This window comes from Chaetomium fimeti (assembly GCF_033439085.1).
Source record: "Chaetomium fimeti strain CBS 168.71 chromosome Unknown B0H64scaffold_2, whole genome shotgun sequence".
Taxonomy (NCBI): domain Eukaryota; kingdom Fungi; phylum Ascomycota; class Sordariomycetes; order Sordariales; family Chaetomiaceae; genus Chaetomium; species Chaetomium fimeti.
This window is the reverse complement of record NW_026944330.1, coordinates 3,158,068-3,174,102: the sequence shown is the minus strand read 5'-3', so window position 1 is coordinate 3,174,102 and position 16,035 is coordinate 3,158,068. Positions and strand designations below refer to the sequence as shown.

At 57.3% G+C, this 16,035-nt stretch overlaps 4 protein-coding genes across 4 annotated transcripts; 2 read left to right on the top strand and 2 right to left on the bottom strand.

Moving 5' to 3' along the window:
- Nucleotides 1-309: 309 nt before the first annotated feature.
- On the top strand, nt 310-1,920 carry B0H64DRAFT_454843 (uncharacterized protein; the record flags this gene model as incomplete). The annotated part of the gene is made up of 2 exons (XM_062807285.1): nt 310-1,157; nt 1,410-1,920. 2 exons carry the CDS (start codon nt 310-312, stop codon nt 1,438-1,440), a joined length of 879 nt encoding a protein of 292 aa, XP_062662668.1. The 3' UTR covers nt 1,441-1,920.
- B0H64DRAFT_93271 (mitochondrial carrier domain-containing protein) lies at nt 1,921-4,261 on the bottom strand. The gene is made up of 2 exons (XM_062808985.1): nt 2,841-4,261; nt 1,921-2,782 (listed from the first exon to the last, which is right to left on the bottom strand). The coding sequence occupies exons 1-2, from the start codon at nt 4,023-4,025 to the stop codon at nt 2,054-2,056; spliced, it is 1,914 nt and encodes a 637-aa protein (XP_062662667.1). The 5' UTR covers nt 4,026-4,261; the 3' UTR covers nt 1,921-2,053.
- Nucleotides 4,262-5,720: 1,459 nt separating this feature from the next.
- Nucleotides 5,721-8,418, bottom strand: B0H64DRAFT_93221 (cyclin-like protein). The gene is made up of 4 exons (XM_062808984.1): nt 8,303-8,418; nt 6,935-8,110; nt 6,306-6,845; nt 5,721-6,254 (listed from the first exon to the last, which is right to left on the bottom strand). The coding sequence occupies exons 1-4, from the start codon at nt 8,312-8,314 to the stop codon at nt 5,964-5,966; spliced, it is 2,019 nt and encodes a 672-aa protein (XP_062662666.1). The 5' UTR covers nt 8,315-8,418; the 3' UTR covers nt 5,721-5,963.
- A 4,271-nt stretch (nt 8,419-12,689) lies between these two features.
- On the top strand, nt 12,690-15,147 carry B0H64DRAFT_93191 (uncharacterized protein). Its single transcript, XM_062808983.1, has 2 exons — nt 12,690-13,761; nt 13,825-15,147. Exons 1-2 carry the CDS (start codon nt 12,856-12,858, stop codon nt 14,962-14,964), a joined length of 2,046 nt encoding a protein of 681 aa, XP_062662665.1. The 5' UTR covers nt 12,690-12,855; the 3' UTR covers nt 14,965-15,147.
- The last annotated feature ends 888 nt before the right edge of the window (nt 15,148-16,035 follow it).

The following is a 16,035-nucleotide window of genomic DNA, read 5'->3' as shown; positions in this document are numbered from 1 at the left end:
CTTGTCTCGATCCATCCCGATTTCAGAAGGCGATAAGAGCGCCGTGGCTGGGCCGATGCACTTCCTGATTCGAGCTACGTCATGTCGACGAGAATCGGTTGGGGCAAGCTGAATTCACCTTCACCGCTTGGATCTGGACGGCGCTCGTTTTGACGAAGGGGGCGCCCACGGCGTTTTTGAACAAGTAGATTATCCTACACGGTAGATTCGAGAGTTTATCTCCCCATCATCCCTCTCATCCCATTGTGTCCTTTGCGTCGTCCACTATCAACACCACCAGTTGCCCAGCCAGCCTCCCATCCCGTCAAAATGCCCCGAAATCCCCCAACGTTCCTGACACTTCCCGTCGAACTCCGCCTCGAGATATATACGCACCTTCTCGTGCTCCCGCCGCCGCCACCCCGAGAAACACTCCAAGCCACCTACCGTTGCTCCTACGCCGCCTCGCCCTTGAGCTCCTCTCCCACAAAAACGAACCCCAAACCGACTCTACACCCTGAAATCCTGCGGGTCAACAGCCAAGTCTACCACGAAGCCCTCCCCGTCCTGTACAGCCAAAACACCTTCTCCGCCCACCCCGTCCGCCTCACCGCGCAGCCAAGGCTTTACCACCCATACTGCACCCCCTGCCGGCCGATCGCGACCCTCCTCGGGACCAACTTCGCCCCGACCACAATCCCCAACCAAAAAGCCCCCCTTTCCACCACCAACCCAAACACCCACCTAATTAGAAAATGGCATCTCCGCCTGCGCCTCGACGCCACGCCAGCAACAAACCCAGCAGCAGCATCCGAACCCAGCACCAACAACAACATCATTAACGGCGACAGCGACACCACCATGTCCGCGAGGCTCGGCGCATCCTTCAGCCACGCCGACGCCCTCACGTTGGAGCTCTGGCGCGGGATGCCGGCGACCCGCACACGCACCCCCGCCCCCACCCCCAACACCAACACCAACACCAACAGCGACGCGGACGCAGACCCCGCCGCCAGCGCCGACGACGACATCGGCGTCGAGACCCTCCGGCCGTTCGAGCACGTCCGCGGCGTGCGGCGCGTGCAGATCGTTGGCGCGACGGCCGGGCTCGAGGCATATGTCGCACGATTGCGGGGGCGGATGATGACGGCGGCGGCGGTTGGGAACGGGAGGGAGGGGTTGGGGGTGGTGGGAATGAGATGTGAGCCGGTGGACGGGGCGGAGGGGAGGAGGGCGGTTGGTGGGGTGGGCTTGGTTGTTTAGGTAGGCAGGCAGGTACCTTGCCTAGGGAGGGGGAAGGGGGTGTTAATTGAGGGGGTCATGGAGTCGAGGTGGGAGGGGGAAAGGGTAGCTATGATATGATGTTGGGTAATGAGACTAATAGAGGGGATGGACGGCGCTGAGAATGAATGCACAAACGGAAACAACAGGTCGAACGCATCTATTGCCATCTACCTCTAGCCCGCCTATCTGTATGGGTGTATCTGTGTACGGTGTCTATGGCACGCGCCCCCATCTTTATCTAAGGCCCCTGTTCACTGACACAAGAAGACGCAGCTCGTCTGAGAAATAGATACACGAATACACGACAACAAGCCAACGGGTACCCATCATCGCCCTTTTCATCAGCTAGATCGCTCAAAAATGAGAGAGAAGAAAAGATTGACCCAAGAAAAGAGACAAAGCCAAAAAAAAAAAAAAAAAAAAAGGAAATCACAACCATGGAAAATACCAGTAACGCCTGCTGCCGTGATGCATGCCATACAAATCGTCTTGTCTTGGAAACGGCCGTTTCCGTCTCCCGGGTAGATCGTTGATGCCAATGCAGGTGCAGACAAGATCCATGCTACCCTCCCGCCTGTGAAATTAAAGATCGGATGACGGTGCTGCGTGGTGGTTGGCGGGCCGCGTTATTTGGCTAATGTGTACAAGTCGCTGGGCGACCCGGGTGGGCGGATATAGATGCGGCTGCGGGCTCGCCCGCCCTTGCCGATCTGCACTGCCGAAGCCGCTCACCCGGCCGAGATCAATGCCGCCCTACCTACCGTCACCGCAAACCGATATTAATACCCCCTTACGCAGTCTTTGTTCCCATCCAGCCGGGCAGCGCTTTCCAACCCTGCGAATTGGGTCCAAGCGGTGTCCGTCCGAAATGCTCGTCCAGGTCGAGCAGAATCTTGAGCGCGTTGCGGGAGCGGTAAAACGGGCTATCGATGGCCTTCTCCTTGAGGGTTGACACGGCCTCCGCAACGCCACTCACCCCCTTGGCCTCGGCCTTCCCACCCGGGAAAGGGAGAGCAGTTTGCAGAAACTCGTACGCGGCGAGCGTAAAGCCGAACTGCGGCGACGAGCGGAAGATGCGTGCCGGGCCACCCTTGAAAAAGGCCCGGAAACCCTCCTCCTTCCAGATCGTCTTGGCCGCGTGCCGGAGTCCTGTGTACGCCGTGTCGCCCTTGCGGGCTTCGACTTGGAGACGGGTCTTGATGACGTCGCACGGCGTGGTAAGATACGCTGCCGGCATACCGGCGATGGCACCCGCCGTCAGGAGCTGGAGAACGCCGAGTTTCTTGGTCTGTGTCTCGCCAAAGACGTCCCTCTTCAGGTGGGAGTACGTCGGAAAGTAGATGGCCGAGAAAGGCACATCGCGGAGCAGGCACGCCGATGCGCCCTTGTACAGGCCGACGAGACCGAGGTTGCGCACGATCCAAATGGCCGACCGCTTCGGCGCGCCCTCGACGCTCTTGGCGACTTCGCCTTGGACCTGGAGACGAATCTTGACAATCTCCAAGGGGTTGGTGAAAACCTGCGACGAAGTCAGCATCAATACCACCACACCCCGGGGCTCAGAGACGGCAACGTACGACTTGGCAACCGCCGGCAGCACCGCCAGCAAACACCTCGGCACCCCACCAAATCTGACCCTGCTTATCGGTGAACCAGTTGCGGACAAGGTCGTTCACGGTGAGCTTGATGGCCTTTTCGGGCGCGACGCCGACAAGCTGGGGGAGGACACCCGAGTACAGGCCCCTGAATCCCTCGTTGCGAATCACCTTCCTGAAACAATCGATCGAGTTGTTGTACAGCCGCTGGCCAGGATCCGCACCACGCTGGTTTTGCATCCGCGTCTTGACGAGGTCGATCGGGTACACCATGAAGGCACCGAAGGCACCAGCGATACTGCCGAGACCGAAATTGAAGGCTGACTCAAGAGCCTGCCCGAGGAAATTTTGGCTCGCCGATTTGGCGGCGGCAGGACGGCCATCCTCCTCTTCGTCACGCCGCCTCCAAGCGGCATCGAGAACCTTGCCGAAGTCCCTGAGCCCCAGCCGGCCAGAGGGTTCGTCAAGACTGGCAAAATGGAACAGAATGTCGGCCTCCATCGGGGTGAAGAGCGAGAACCGTGTAATCCTGGCAGCCTGGTTGAGGAACTCGGCCCTGGTGATGCGACCATCCTTGCTCTTGGAGCAGGCGCGCCTAACGATGAGTTCCACCAAGTCCATCTCGTTGATCATGTTCAAAAAGGCCCGGACATTGGCATACGAGACCTTGCTGCCCTGGGCAATGTTGCAAAGCGTGTGGAGGTTCTCGAGCAAGTGGTCCGAGAGCTTATGCTTGGCCGTTTGCTGGATGATGGTAGCAAACTCCTCAGGCTCGATGAACCCGTCGCCGTCCGCGTCAAACCGCTGGAAGGCCTGCCGTACACGCTCGCCCTGGAGACCGCGGAGCATTTGCGAGAACTGCTGGTAGTTCATGCTGTGCCTTTTTGCCTTGCCACCAATGTACAGCTTTGCCCATTCACAGTCCCAGTCGAACGGGATCGTGTCGGGCCCCTTGTTCAGCTCGTACAGGTTACGAAAGTCTTCATATTTTACGGTTCCCAGGCGATCGATGTCGAAGAGGCGGAACGCAATCTCATACTCGGCATCGGGCTTGCTGAGGATGTTCTCGAAGTATCCCCAGTCAGCGAGCGACAGCCTGCCCTTGTTTGTCCGGTCGGCGACGTGGAACAGGATCGAGTACTGCTCCCGCTTGATCTTGTGCTGCATACGGATTTATGTTAGCTGCGTGCGCCTTGCTTGGCACGCGACTAACCGCGGGGCACTCACGTAGTCCTCATGAGGGGGGGCGATCGCGTCGATGAACTGCTCCGGGCCGAGGTAGAGCTCGCCCGTTGCGGGGTCCTTCGCAGCATGGCGGTTGAAACGAGCCTTGGTTTGCACCGAGTACTGCTCGGGCTCTGTCGAGCCGACGAGCGTCTCCTTGACGGCTTCCTTGACGGTTGCGGCTTTCGACATGGTGACCTAGTTTCCCTACGCACACTTGGATGTGTCGGAAGTCACCTCGCTGCTGGCGGTGTTGGAGGAAAATGAGGGCAGACTGCGAGGATCGGCGCCCCGTTGGGTGATGGGGCGGGAGGGCTTAGATGTCGCAAAGCGGCGGGAAAAAGCAGTGAGGGAAAAAAAAACCCACAACTCCCAGTCTCCCACGCGGCGTGCTTGCTTGGCGCGGACAGAAAAGAATGAACAACGCCGTTACTTCACACGATACCAACAACTTCCCCTCTCAATGCGCACCGAGAAGGACAGGTTTGCCGAATTGGCGGGACGAGAGCAGTCGGTCTCGTGAGAAAGTGGATCTGACGCTGGGGTTGAAGAGAGAGGACACCCTGACCGATGACCCTGCTGAGCCGCCGAAATCGTTGGAGGCTATTTTTTCCAATCGCCCCCGGCCAATCCGGTCTCGCAGGTCCGAGGTTGCAGTGGGGGACCCGTCAGACATATCTTGGCACGCGGCTGCAGGCAGGGACACATTAGCCGAGAAAGAATTGGCTCGGGAACCCCCGCACCCCGAGATTCCGACCGATGCGCTCCGTGCTGCTCCGATCATGGGGACATGGGCATGAGTTACGTAATCGGCCAGCGCCCGAAGGGTGAGTGGGGGTTCAGGGTCCCCAACCCCAAAGCTTGTTCCTGGCGATCGACGATGAGATCCGGGAAGACGGGATGCGCACCAATTGCAACGCCACCTCGATGGTTACCGTGATCGCACGAGGCAAAGCATTTCGTCGACCATTTTTATTGCTGATAACTATCCTGCCGGAGCGTCAAACGATCGCCCCGACATGCCCAAGTGTTCTCCATCTCCCATGGAAGAAGAACGAAGATAACGAGATTCCGCCGCCAGAATGACCCGTAGCGAAATGATACATATACATGTAGCCCTTCTATAAAGCACACCTCAAAGAACCGCCCATACCCCATGTTCCGCCAGAACGCCATACCGTCACGTTGCTAGATGCCTTCATCATCATCCAGCCATGACCGCCCCATTACTATTCCGAGTGCAATTATGCCATCCCAACGCCCACCAGAAAGCCTCGCCTCCCGATCCCTCTGACAGACAATAAGTGGGTTGCCGTTGGCCCGAGATCCAGCAAATGTGGATGTCGAGGCAAGGGTTCGTAAGAAAAAGAAGAAGGAAAAGGTCATAAGTCGCATTAATTCGTCATGAGCATCTCGCCCCGTTGTGCCTCCGCCGTTTTCCGTGGTGACTTGTGTGAGTCGTGTACTGTGCAGACAGGAACACAGGATCCTGGAATATCCAGTAGCCAAAACGACCAGCTAGCTCCATCCCGGCCATGTTTCAAGACGGGAGTGTGCTCGGGCGAAGCGGGCTGGAGGAACTGATGCGAAAGAACAGTTGTCGGTGAGCCAGAGCGACAGCGAGTTCAACATCGCCTGCATGGCCGCCAGATGGGTGCCGGCGAGAGAGTACAGGTTAGATAAGAAACCCGCTGCCGTGAAGATCCGCCAGTGGTAAAAGATTAGGAAATGTGCCGAGGCATAGGCGCCGAAAAGGAAGAAGACCGCCGATGGGCAGTGAAGCCGTGCCCCAACAGCGGAGATGGGCTTGGTATAAGTCTGTACATCGAAGACAAAACGAGAGAAAAATGTCGCAGGATTTCGACTTGTAGTAGGGCTTGACTAGCCCTGAACGCGGATCGGGTTACTGGGAACCTTGTACTGGCTAGGCATGCCGCTTCCAGTACCAGATGTGTCTCCATGGACGCACCCAGCATACAATTGGGACAATGTGAGCCCGTTCGCTATTTTGCCTTCAACGAAAGTCGATGATTGCTTGTATTTCGGCGTCGAGTACTTGTCATAGACGGCGCCGTGGTGCTTCCGCGGATATTGACAGCACTCGAAAAGCATTTTGATGAGCGGTCTCAATTGGCAGAGCGTGTAACCGGAGTAGTGGACATGGGCAAGTGTCTAGTAATGGTCAGCGTTGTCGGGCCGTGTTGAACCGAGTGGTCTGCTTACCCAATCTCCTTTGCCCAAGAATAGACGAGAAATGCAGTGAGCTCCAGCCGCAAGAAAGCTGGGAGGGCTGCTCACGAAGCGCTCGTCCATGATGGTGATTTCAAGAAAGTACTTGGCCAGAGTGCGCGTCTCGAGATCGTAGTCGTCCGCTTTGCTGATACGGCGGAGGAAGCTCATGGGACCGGGCCACCCAAGCTCGAAGTGCAACATGCTTAGCATGAAACGCTCAGCCTTGAGGATTTCATCAACGCTGTAGCCTGAATCCACCATGTAGACGATCTCCTGAACCGACGGACAGTTGATCTCTTCATACTTGGCGGCCACAAAGAGAGCGGTGGCGCCAACGAGCTGGAGCTTTCCAAGAGAGACAACCTTGACCGAGAGGAAGCGATCAATGTAGTTGACCGTGAGGAAAAGGGTCTCCGGAAGGAGGCAGAACCGGTGGTGAACCTGAACCAGCCAGTCCATGAGGACCGATCGCATCGACCATTGAATCTCGGTTTGGTCGTCCATGTAGTGGGCATTCGGAACCATTCGTGCCTGTACGGGGATGTTAGCGGAGTACCAGGATTAACCCTGAGGGCACCAGGCACCAGGCACCAGGGCGGGTGGGGAACAGATGAACATACCTCGAGCTCCCGCATGTATGTGAAAATGTCGTCACCGTACTCCGTAACCATGCTGACGTCCCACGCCTCTTCCTCAATTTCCTCCTCAGTTTGATGGTCCACAACATACACCTTCGCCATGTCGAGTTCTTCTTCGTCGCCAGCTGTGGCGTGGGGCGCCAGCAAAGTCGTGGTGCCACTGATAGTGTTATCGCCGTGTGACCGGTACGAGTGCGCCGTAGTATATCCCTGCTCGTCGTAGAGCTCCGGTTCTTCCTCATCATCCCAGTACTCTTCCAACTCGGCCGAAGCAGGTAGATCGGGAAGGGCCTTCGGCTGGACGGCCACCTCTGGCTCATCGCGGTATAGAGTGCTATAGTTGGCTTGCTCCATGTCGGCCAGGGCGTCGCGAAGCGCATGTTCAGCTCTCTGGGGCAACTGCTCGACAGCGTCCTCGTAAGCCGCTTCGGTCACGTTGTCGTCAATATCGCCTTCCTCCTCAACCTCGGCTACATTGTCGGACTGGGTGAGGAACCTGGTTTGTTGGGCTCGAAGACTCTGCGGTTCAGTCCGGAGTGATGGTTGGCTCTTGCAATTACGTGGGTTCTTAACCGGCTTCTCCACCGGAACCGCGAGGTCGTCGACGAGAGACGCCAATTCCGGACGAATGCTCGCCTTCTCCAATGGATCTTGAAAGATACTGACGATCTTCTTGGAGGCGCCGTTTCGCAGCGGAGGCTGGGCCAGGGAAGTACCCGTGTGCTGCTGAACTGGCGCGCTGACGCGCGGCCCGGGGTTTGCGGCCGGAACATGGGCGCTTGCTTGGAACTTGGAATTATGGCTGGTCCCCTTGGACGCGATGGTTGTTCTAGCCCGGCTCTCTTTGACACCATCCTTCGCATTTTCCTTGTCCCCAAGTCGAGAGTTGCGAGTACCGGGTGCCTTGGTGACCGCTTTGGCGCGAGTCTTGATGGTTTCCTTGCTGGCAGGCTTACCAATGGGGTCACCAACACGGCTTCTAGCCGTGTTGCTCACATCGCCAAACGCGGTTCGCTTCGGCGGCGCGTTGAGCGCACCGGTTGCCGCCATCGGTTTGTGGTTGCCAACCGACTTGTTTTGGTGGTGGAAGGGCTGTTTGGAAGGGACGGTGTTTTCGTTGCCGGAGACGCCCACGACAGCGCGTAATGGGCGCTGAGGCTAGACGAGTGTCTGTGTTAGTTTTTTCTTTGTGCCGCAAACCGTGGCAGTAAAATCTAAAACAGGTTGGGAAGGTGTGGAAGAGGGAGGAAGGGCTTGTAGTGTTTGGGAAACCCGAGGGCCATAAAAAGTTTGCGACGAGAAATCCCGTGATTAAGGGAATGAGAGGACCAGATGAAAGTGAAGCCTTACTTTCGCGTCCATCTTGAGGGAATGGGTTTGAACGATGTTGCTCGACTCTGATATGTTTCCGAACTTTGTATGCACGGTAGCGCGCAAAGTTTCCCAAGCTGCCGACTGGCACCAGGCGACTGAAGCCCGCGGCGGCGTGGGCAAGGAGGCGATGGAGGAGGTTGATGAAGAAAAATCTATTTTCGCGATCCGGAATTTGAGACGCGCTCCAACACTGTTGTCAATGTCTTTGCTCAGTGCGATGTGGTGCTGCTCCCAGTTCACCAAGACTGCTAACCGCGTCGAATCGACAAGACGAGCCGATAACGTAACGAAGACGGAAAGAAGCTCTGTTGGTAGAGTATTGACGCGGTCGAAACAGCGCGCCTAGCATTAACGCTCGAGCGCATACATGGGAAGTATGACCGATAGAGGTGCAATAGTGATGCCTTCTCTGGTTGGTTGTTATGGCCCGGAGGGGGAAGGGAAAGTTGCGAAACTGAAGAGCCAATGTTTTCAGGTTCAAAGTCTCCTGAGCTCTCTGCTTGCTGTGTTGCGGCTTCTGTTTACGTTGTGACAAAACTTGGCAAACAGACTCGTCGATCCCTGGCTGTAAATGTCTGTGCCATCCCTGGTGGCTGTTGCTCAGTCGTTGCGCCGGTGCACGAGGGGCTTGGGTAGTATTTTTGAGGTGAGGTCGCCCCACTCATTTGTTTGAAACTGTGGGGCAGTCTCACCGTCGCGTCAACCAGAGACACTGTTCAGCAGGCCAATACCTTTCCCGCGCCACAACTGTGACTCCTTTTCGTCTTCAACTGCTGGACTGTTTTCAGAGACACTTAAATGACATGTAGACAAAATTTCTCTGCAGCACTACATGTTTTGCGGTTTCAATGCGCATAAGGCGAGAAACTTTCTCCTCTATGCCAAGACGCGACTGGTGGGGAACTGGGACCACGAGTTCGTCGCGTCGTCACGTGAGGGATTTAGCTGTGAGCTATCGCAGTCCAGGGCAGTTTCCTCCGATAAGTTCCTCATGTCCAACTTCGTCGGTTGCGGAGCCGACTGTGGCAGTCACCCCGCACCCTCGGATTTTGTTTCCAGCAACTACTGCAGAGTCCTCGCTAGGGGATCAGGCCTCGACAACATGCGCGTGGTGGGGGCTGACCGTTTCTGGCGGCCCAGGGAATAACCGACCAGTGAGATAGCGAGCGCAGCCCGAGCGAAAGCGCAATGTTTTGATGTTTTGGTCAAACGACGCCTGCGGCGCGACGAGCGGCCGCATGCGTGTGAGCGGGGCTGTTTCAACGACAAAGACCGGACCTGTCCGGGCCATGCATCGCCTCAGGCTCAACTTTTAGGTCCCGGAGGCAGAGAGTTCAGCAAACCTCTTATCTTCCATGTGCTTGCCTTGTAAAAACAACTCCCTGGCCAAGGCAAGGGGGGCTCGAGGAAGGTTCGTGCGGCTATTCAAGTTGGGATCTCGTCGGGGTGGTATCCATCCCCCAGGCCGTCGAGCCTGCGGTTTCTGCCGTTCCACGAAAGCACTCCCGACCCCTCCTTCACCACGTCAATGCCCGTCGGGTCAGCGAGCGTGGCAACGGAGAAAGCAAAATCGCAGCCACCACGGGCTTTTTCGTGGCCTGCAGCCTCCACAGCGCTGCAGCGCCGTTCAAACAGGGGCGGGGAAAGAGCCTAGAAGCTTGGCGCGAATCATCAGCGGTGCCTCCCATCGCCCGGCGCAAGACGAGCGACAGGGCAAACCAGAGGTTTCGAGATGGCTTGTGAATTCTCCATCTCCTTACCTGTGGCAGAGGTTCGTGTAATACCCCAGTGAACCGCCCCCATGGCGCTCAATGAACCCAAGGAACAACAGAGAGCATCTTTGCAAACCGCGATCCCCTGCGACAAAACCGGTAGATCAGGCGGCGGGTCGCAGATCAGCGACTCAAAACGGGCAAGGGTAAAGCGGGCGTGGAAGCCCAGCATTTGAAGCGCCCATTGCGGGCGTCTCCAACCAACGGCCAGGTAGGGATCCTTCCAAGCCATCAAGGTGGGCAGGCAGCATGCAGTCTCAGAGGCATGCCCGCCACCGCCGATGCGCAAAAGATCGCTCACCTGCAATCTGCCCGGGCAGCTAGGTGAGACTCTCCATTAAAGCAACTGCGGCCTACGGGTAACTCGAGCAGGCACCGCGACGGCCACTGTTTGGGGAAAGGTGGCGGGTTCCGTCGTCGATGGTCGACTTGCGGACTCGGGAAGCTGATTCGACGCCGTGTCGCATTTGAAACCCTGCCAGCGCATCGAGCCGCGTCCCGGTCCTCCATTCTTCAACCGCCAGGCCAAAGCAGCTGGCTGCCCAGGTGCCCACCCACCTGAACACGCCGCCCAAAACGACCCTCCAGTTTGCTACCTGCCAGTTAACTTGGTACCTCGTCTCCCGTCCGAAATCATCACCGCGAGCCATTGGCGAGCGCCATCAGTCGTTGTCCCCGGAAGGACCCGCTCCCTTGCTCGTCTTCAACGCCCGAGAAGTCCGTCGTCCTCCGTGCGCACGCAAAGCTGAAATCACCTCCGTCGGGCACTCCGTGCCAACGACGTCATTCGAGGTTCCTTCAGACAGACCATCTCATCTTCTTGCAAAGATATCGCCCATCCGCGATGCGTTAGGTAGGTATGTAGCGAATGCGCAGTGTGTACTTCGTCCCCAGCGGCCAGAACTGCGCATTTGGAGGTCCTTGTCCACTCGCCCCACAACTGATTCTGTCATTGGTTTTTGAGTCGACTCCACCTTCCACAAAGCTGGGGGCAGTTCTGTCGCATCCGCCTTGAGTCTTGCGCCGTGTCGTGTGCCGTGAAGGCAAATCGATCGAGTCGCATCGCGCTCTCAGGCCATCCGAACACAATCTGGCTCTGGGCGCTGATAGCGCGACCCAGAAACAGCTGGCTCTTTATGCCTTGGTGCCAGCGCGTTGGGCCTGGGGTTGAGCTGAGGACATCTGCCCATTCGTAACCCAAGGTACGATACTGCGTAGGTAGCGGCAAACCGTCGACCGCTCCGAGGAAACATAGCGCAGCCGCATCTGGGCCTCTTCAGAAGACCCGCGCACTCATTAGAAGACCCGCGCACTTATTACAAGACCGGAAACCGCTGGTCATAGCACCGCTGTCCTCTACCTCGAGGACCGGTGACTTTGGCGCACCGCCTCGAGGCATGCTCATACTGTGTAGGAGTTGTCGCAGCCCGGTAGCCATGAGCTTCCTGGTCGCCAATTATTTGCCGTGTCTTCCGTTTGCCGCTAAATCGCAGAGGCTCAGGCAAAGAGGAATGCGACAAGATTAGTTGCGCTCAATCCGATGCTCAGGGCTAAGAAGCACTTTCGAGCCGACCGCGCCCCGGTAAGTTGACGGCCCAAATGACAGCTGGTGTTGAAGACTGCGGGCCTGTAGGATCACTTCATGCCCGTTTTGAGGCGGCCCGACATGGGTCGACCAGGCAGGGCGGCGGTGGTGCTGGCGATGCGGATAGATGCAAGCGCTGTGCTGACCGTGCGGAAAACTGGGATCCATCCCCACCCCGTGTCGGCGCACGATCACAAAGAAGGCTGCGACTCGGGGAAGCAACCCGAGGATGCGGCTTGACGCAGACGAAGGCAGAGGAGAAAAGTTAGATAATCCAAACACAATGTGCGGTATCTGCTGAAAAGCCCTCGTTGTGCTTGAATTCCGGGATGGGAGTGGTGGTCGTCGCACAGTGGCACAGTGTCGAGTTTTGGGATTGGGCGCAAGTCCAGTAGTGTGTATAGTGCGTGGTGTGCGATTACCGGCATCCGCCTTTTAATGCAGAATCTTGCGACTCCTCCATTCTCTTTCCACGCACAACCTTGGAATTGCCCGACTCAAACCATCAAACCACCCCAGATCCGCCTGGTAAGTCATTGCCATCTCGCATCATCCACATTTTACCTGCTACTTCCGCCTGTTCCCAACACCTTGCTCGACGTTCGTTGTGTGCCGCCCTGTCGCTCACCGTTGCTTTGACCCAGTTCTCCGGTCGGAATTGTGTGCGTGACCTCGAGCTCGCAACCGTTTCTCAACCAACACCACCGCTCCCCAGGACTTCCGGTAAGTCGTTTTGGTTCTCTTTTCACGTGCGATCGAGGTCACAATGTCATATTCGCCCGCCCCTTTCATGCTTCCCCGAGACAGCTGTTCCAGCCGCAGAGCCAGTCCCGGCTCCATGCGCCCGACCCGATCACTGCAGACAGCACCTCCACCCCCTCCTATCCTCCCCCTACTCGAGCATCAGAGCACCGCCATTCTGCACCGAGGGAAATTTCGCCCTCTTCTATGTCCGATTATTTTGACTTTACCTAACCCACGATCCACCGATAGGTTCCGCCGCAAAAGCAGTTCTTATTACCTCGGCGTTCGAATCGTACACACACGCACACACACCCGACCCTTTGACTCCTCCTACCGCGCAACCCGGAAACGACCGGTCTCAGTCCACCCCGAAGCCGACGCCGTTTATCGGCTCGGGAACATTGACATCCTGGCCCTATTAGCCTGGAATGGAGTTGTTCGCCCGTGAGCCGAATTCGCCTACGCAAATCAAGACCCCGACCTCGACCCCGACTGCACCGCCTCGACTCGACACCGCCTTCAAGCCCACCACCCGGCCGTATCCCTCTCCTATACACAGCAGTATGCATTTTGGTACCTCACATCAAGCCATGACCGGCATGGCTGCCATGTCCCCGAACGGGACAGGAGCCGCGCTTTCGGGATTGCACAGCGGAAGTGTGTCCCCTCGCACCGTCACAGCGCCCAAGGCAGTTCAATTCGTTCTCGTATTTCAACATCCACCATACGAAGGACGCCTGCCTCTCCGCGTATCTATCTACCCTCATGATACCACCGACTCCATCATCACAACGGTCAAAAACTTCTATGGCCTCTACTCGGGGCCAGGCATTTCTATGGGAGTCAGTTTCGAAGACGAGGAGGGAAATACCCTCATCGCGCGATACGAGAACTTCAAGGGCAACATGATAGTACGCGTGCGTGTCATTGACGAGCCTCTTGGGCCCGACTACCACGCTGCTTTCGGCGGTGCGCAGGGCCACCCCAACGCCACCGGTTACCCAATCCAGGGGACCCAGCACCTAGACAGCCACGCACCCCGCCCCACGTCCAGGACATCACGCATGCGTAGCCCGTCTCCAAACAGTGGACGTGGGCGCCGCAGCAATTCGACAGGTGCTAACCCCATCGCCGGTAAGAAGGGGCGGTCCCGCTCGTCCAAGAACCGCACCCAAACGAACGGGGACGGACATGGGGAGAGCTTCAGTGGCTACAGCAGTGGCGACGGTGCCGCCTCGTCCAGCCGATCCAAAGAGCAGCTAGGCAATACGGATATCAGCGTCGAGAACATCGTCGAAGGTGGCCGTCGCAAGCGTACCAAGTTTGAGAGCTCGGTAAGCAGTTCGCTGCTTGTTGGCGCCTTATAGCTTCTCGTTACTGACCACCACCCCTCACAGGAATTGCCTCTCTTTGCTCCTCCCCAAATGCCGGCCGCGACGTCAAATCCTTCCGTTTCGCCAGCTCGTCGGGCAGACTCTCATCGAGGGCCGCTACCATTCCTCCAACCTGGACAGAATCCCTTCAGCAACCCTCACCCGCTCCATTCCCCGCAGGCATACATCAACGGGTTTCCGCACTCCGGCATGTACGCCACTCCCAGCAGTGACAACCGCCGAAGTCGTGGAAGTTTTGGGTTTCAGCCCGGACAGGGAGATGATTCAGTGATGCCGACGCCCGAACCTACCGTGCGCAGCGCCGTGTCCGAGGAAGACAAGGACGTTGCCATGCAATTGATGCGGATGTCGACGCACGGCCGGGCGTCCGGGTCGACCCAGGATGACACCTGCAGCGGGAAAGCCGATGCGGCATCCTCCACGGGCGCGACTAGTGATGCCGATAGCTGTGTCGAGGATGACGTGCCCGCCGCACGGAAACAAAACCTAGACGCTTCCGGCAGCCACAAGCACGTCTTTAGCGCCGCCGAAACCCGTTTCGCCGGTCCAGGGGACAATGCCGACACCAGTGGCGAGGACGCCTACAGCTCGGATAGTGCTGATAACGGGTCGATGGCCGCACCCACCGGAAAGGGTGGTAAACTCAAGGCCAACACGTTAGTCGGTTCCAAACCTCGCCCGCAATCGTCACACAAGGCCAAGCCCCCCAAGCTGGCTAAGCCGAAAGCGAAGAAGCCATCGAGCATTGTCGGCCCCATGACTCCGGCTTCGCTCCCCGCATCCCGGAAGCCATCGCTTACCTCGAACCCGGCCTTTCCTTTGGCCCCTGGCGAGGAGGAGCAGCCCGACCTCTCAACGAAGCCACGGTGCCAGCGTTGCCGCAAGAGCAAAAAGGGATGCGACAGGCAACGCCCCTGCGGCAGGTGCCGGGATGCTGGCATTCCTGCGGAGCTCTGCATTAGTGAAGACGAGGGAAACGGGCGCAAGGGCCGGTACGGTCGGCATATGGGCGTCCCCGTCAAGAACGACATGCCACCCCCGGCTACAAACTTATTACCCGCCGCTCCGATCGCTCCTAATGCGCTTGCGTTCGCAATGTCGGCGCCTAGTCTTCTCGACAAGAATAAGAAACGGAAGCGGTAGGCGGGCGGCGACGGCTGCCGCTCTCGGGTTGGACGGCGCTGGTAACACTAATCGGCTACCGCACCCCTCCCCCCATTGGGTTTCAGGAACGCAAGCTTCCTTTCTCTGATTGAAAAGGTCGGCTTTTCTCCTCAAGACCGCCCATTGTCCAATTCCAGCAAGATTACGCTTGGAACTAGGGCCATCATTACCAGATCTCGGGAGAGCTCGAGTACGCCATACCTAACGCCATCTAAGGATTGGCATCCGCTCCTTTGCATCAGAAACCATGCAGCATTTGAAAACGGAGTGATTTTCTGTCTTGCTGGCACCTGTTTCAATCCATGCCCCCTGTTTCAAGTTTCATGGGTTTGTTTGTTTTCAACGTCAGTTGCTCGCTCCTCGGGAGAAAGCGGTTAGAAGCAACGGTATTTCCAGCGCTGTCTCGACCGCCGGGCGCCGATCCGGACTTGCCGTGTACACGAGAAGCAGGCATTTCAAATACCAGTGGAATTTTGCCAATCCTTCTGTCGTTTGCATTCGCATAACCCGATCACCCACTCGCGTAGAGCGAACAGCAGCCGCCAGGAAGGAGAGGGGGAAATGGATTTTCAAGTTGCATCTGGAGTGTACTGTATGGGAATTCTGGCTGGAAGAAACGGTGATGGTAGTTTGGAGACGCCGCAGGCAAACAGGCATCTCGGGAGTTTGGGGCGATAAGCCGATGAAGGCACAGCGATAGCAGGGCGAACTGCGGGGTTGCATTTCCAGCTCTGGATCTTTTTTCCCCTTCGCATCATGTTGTCTGTTGATCTATGTGGATTTGGGTGACGGGGTATCAATGGGGTTGCTTTTATGGCTTTGCGCATGCTTGTATTTCCCCCTTTGTCCACGGGCTAACGGCGTCCATCAGGGGTAACGGTGAAGGTCAGCAAGGAACGCCGAATGGCTTCCAAGTGCTTTGGTGTAGTCTACCCTCCTTATGCAGCGAAATTGGAATTTTCAAAATCAAGCAGACTTCCAGTATATTGAAGCCATAAAATATCCAAGTCTTGAACAACGCTGAATCCATCACCTTTCGGAATTAATAAC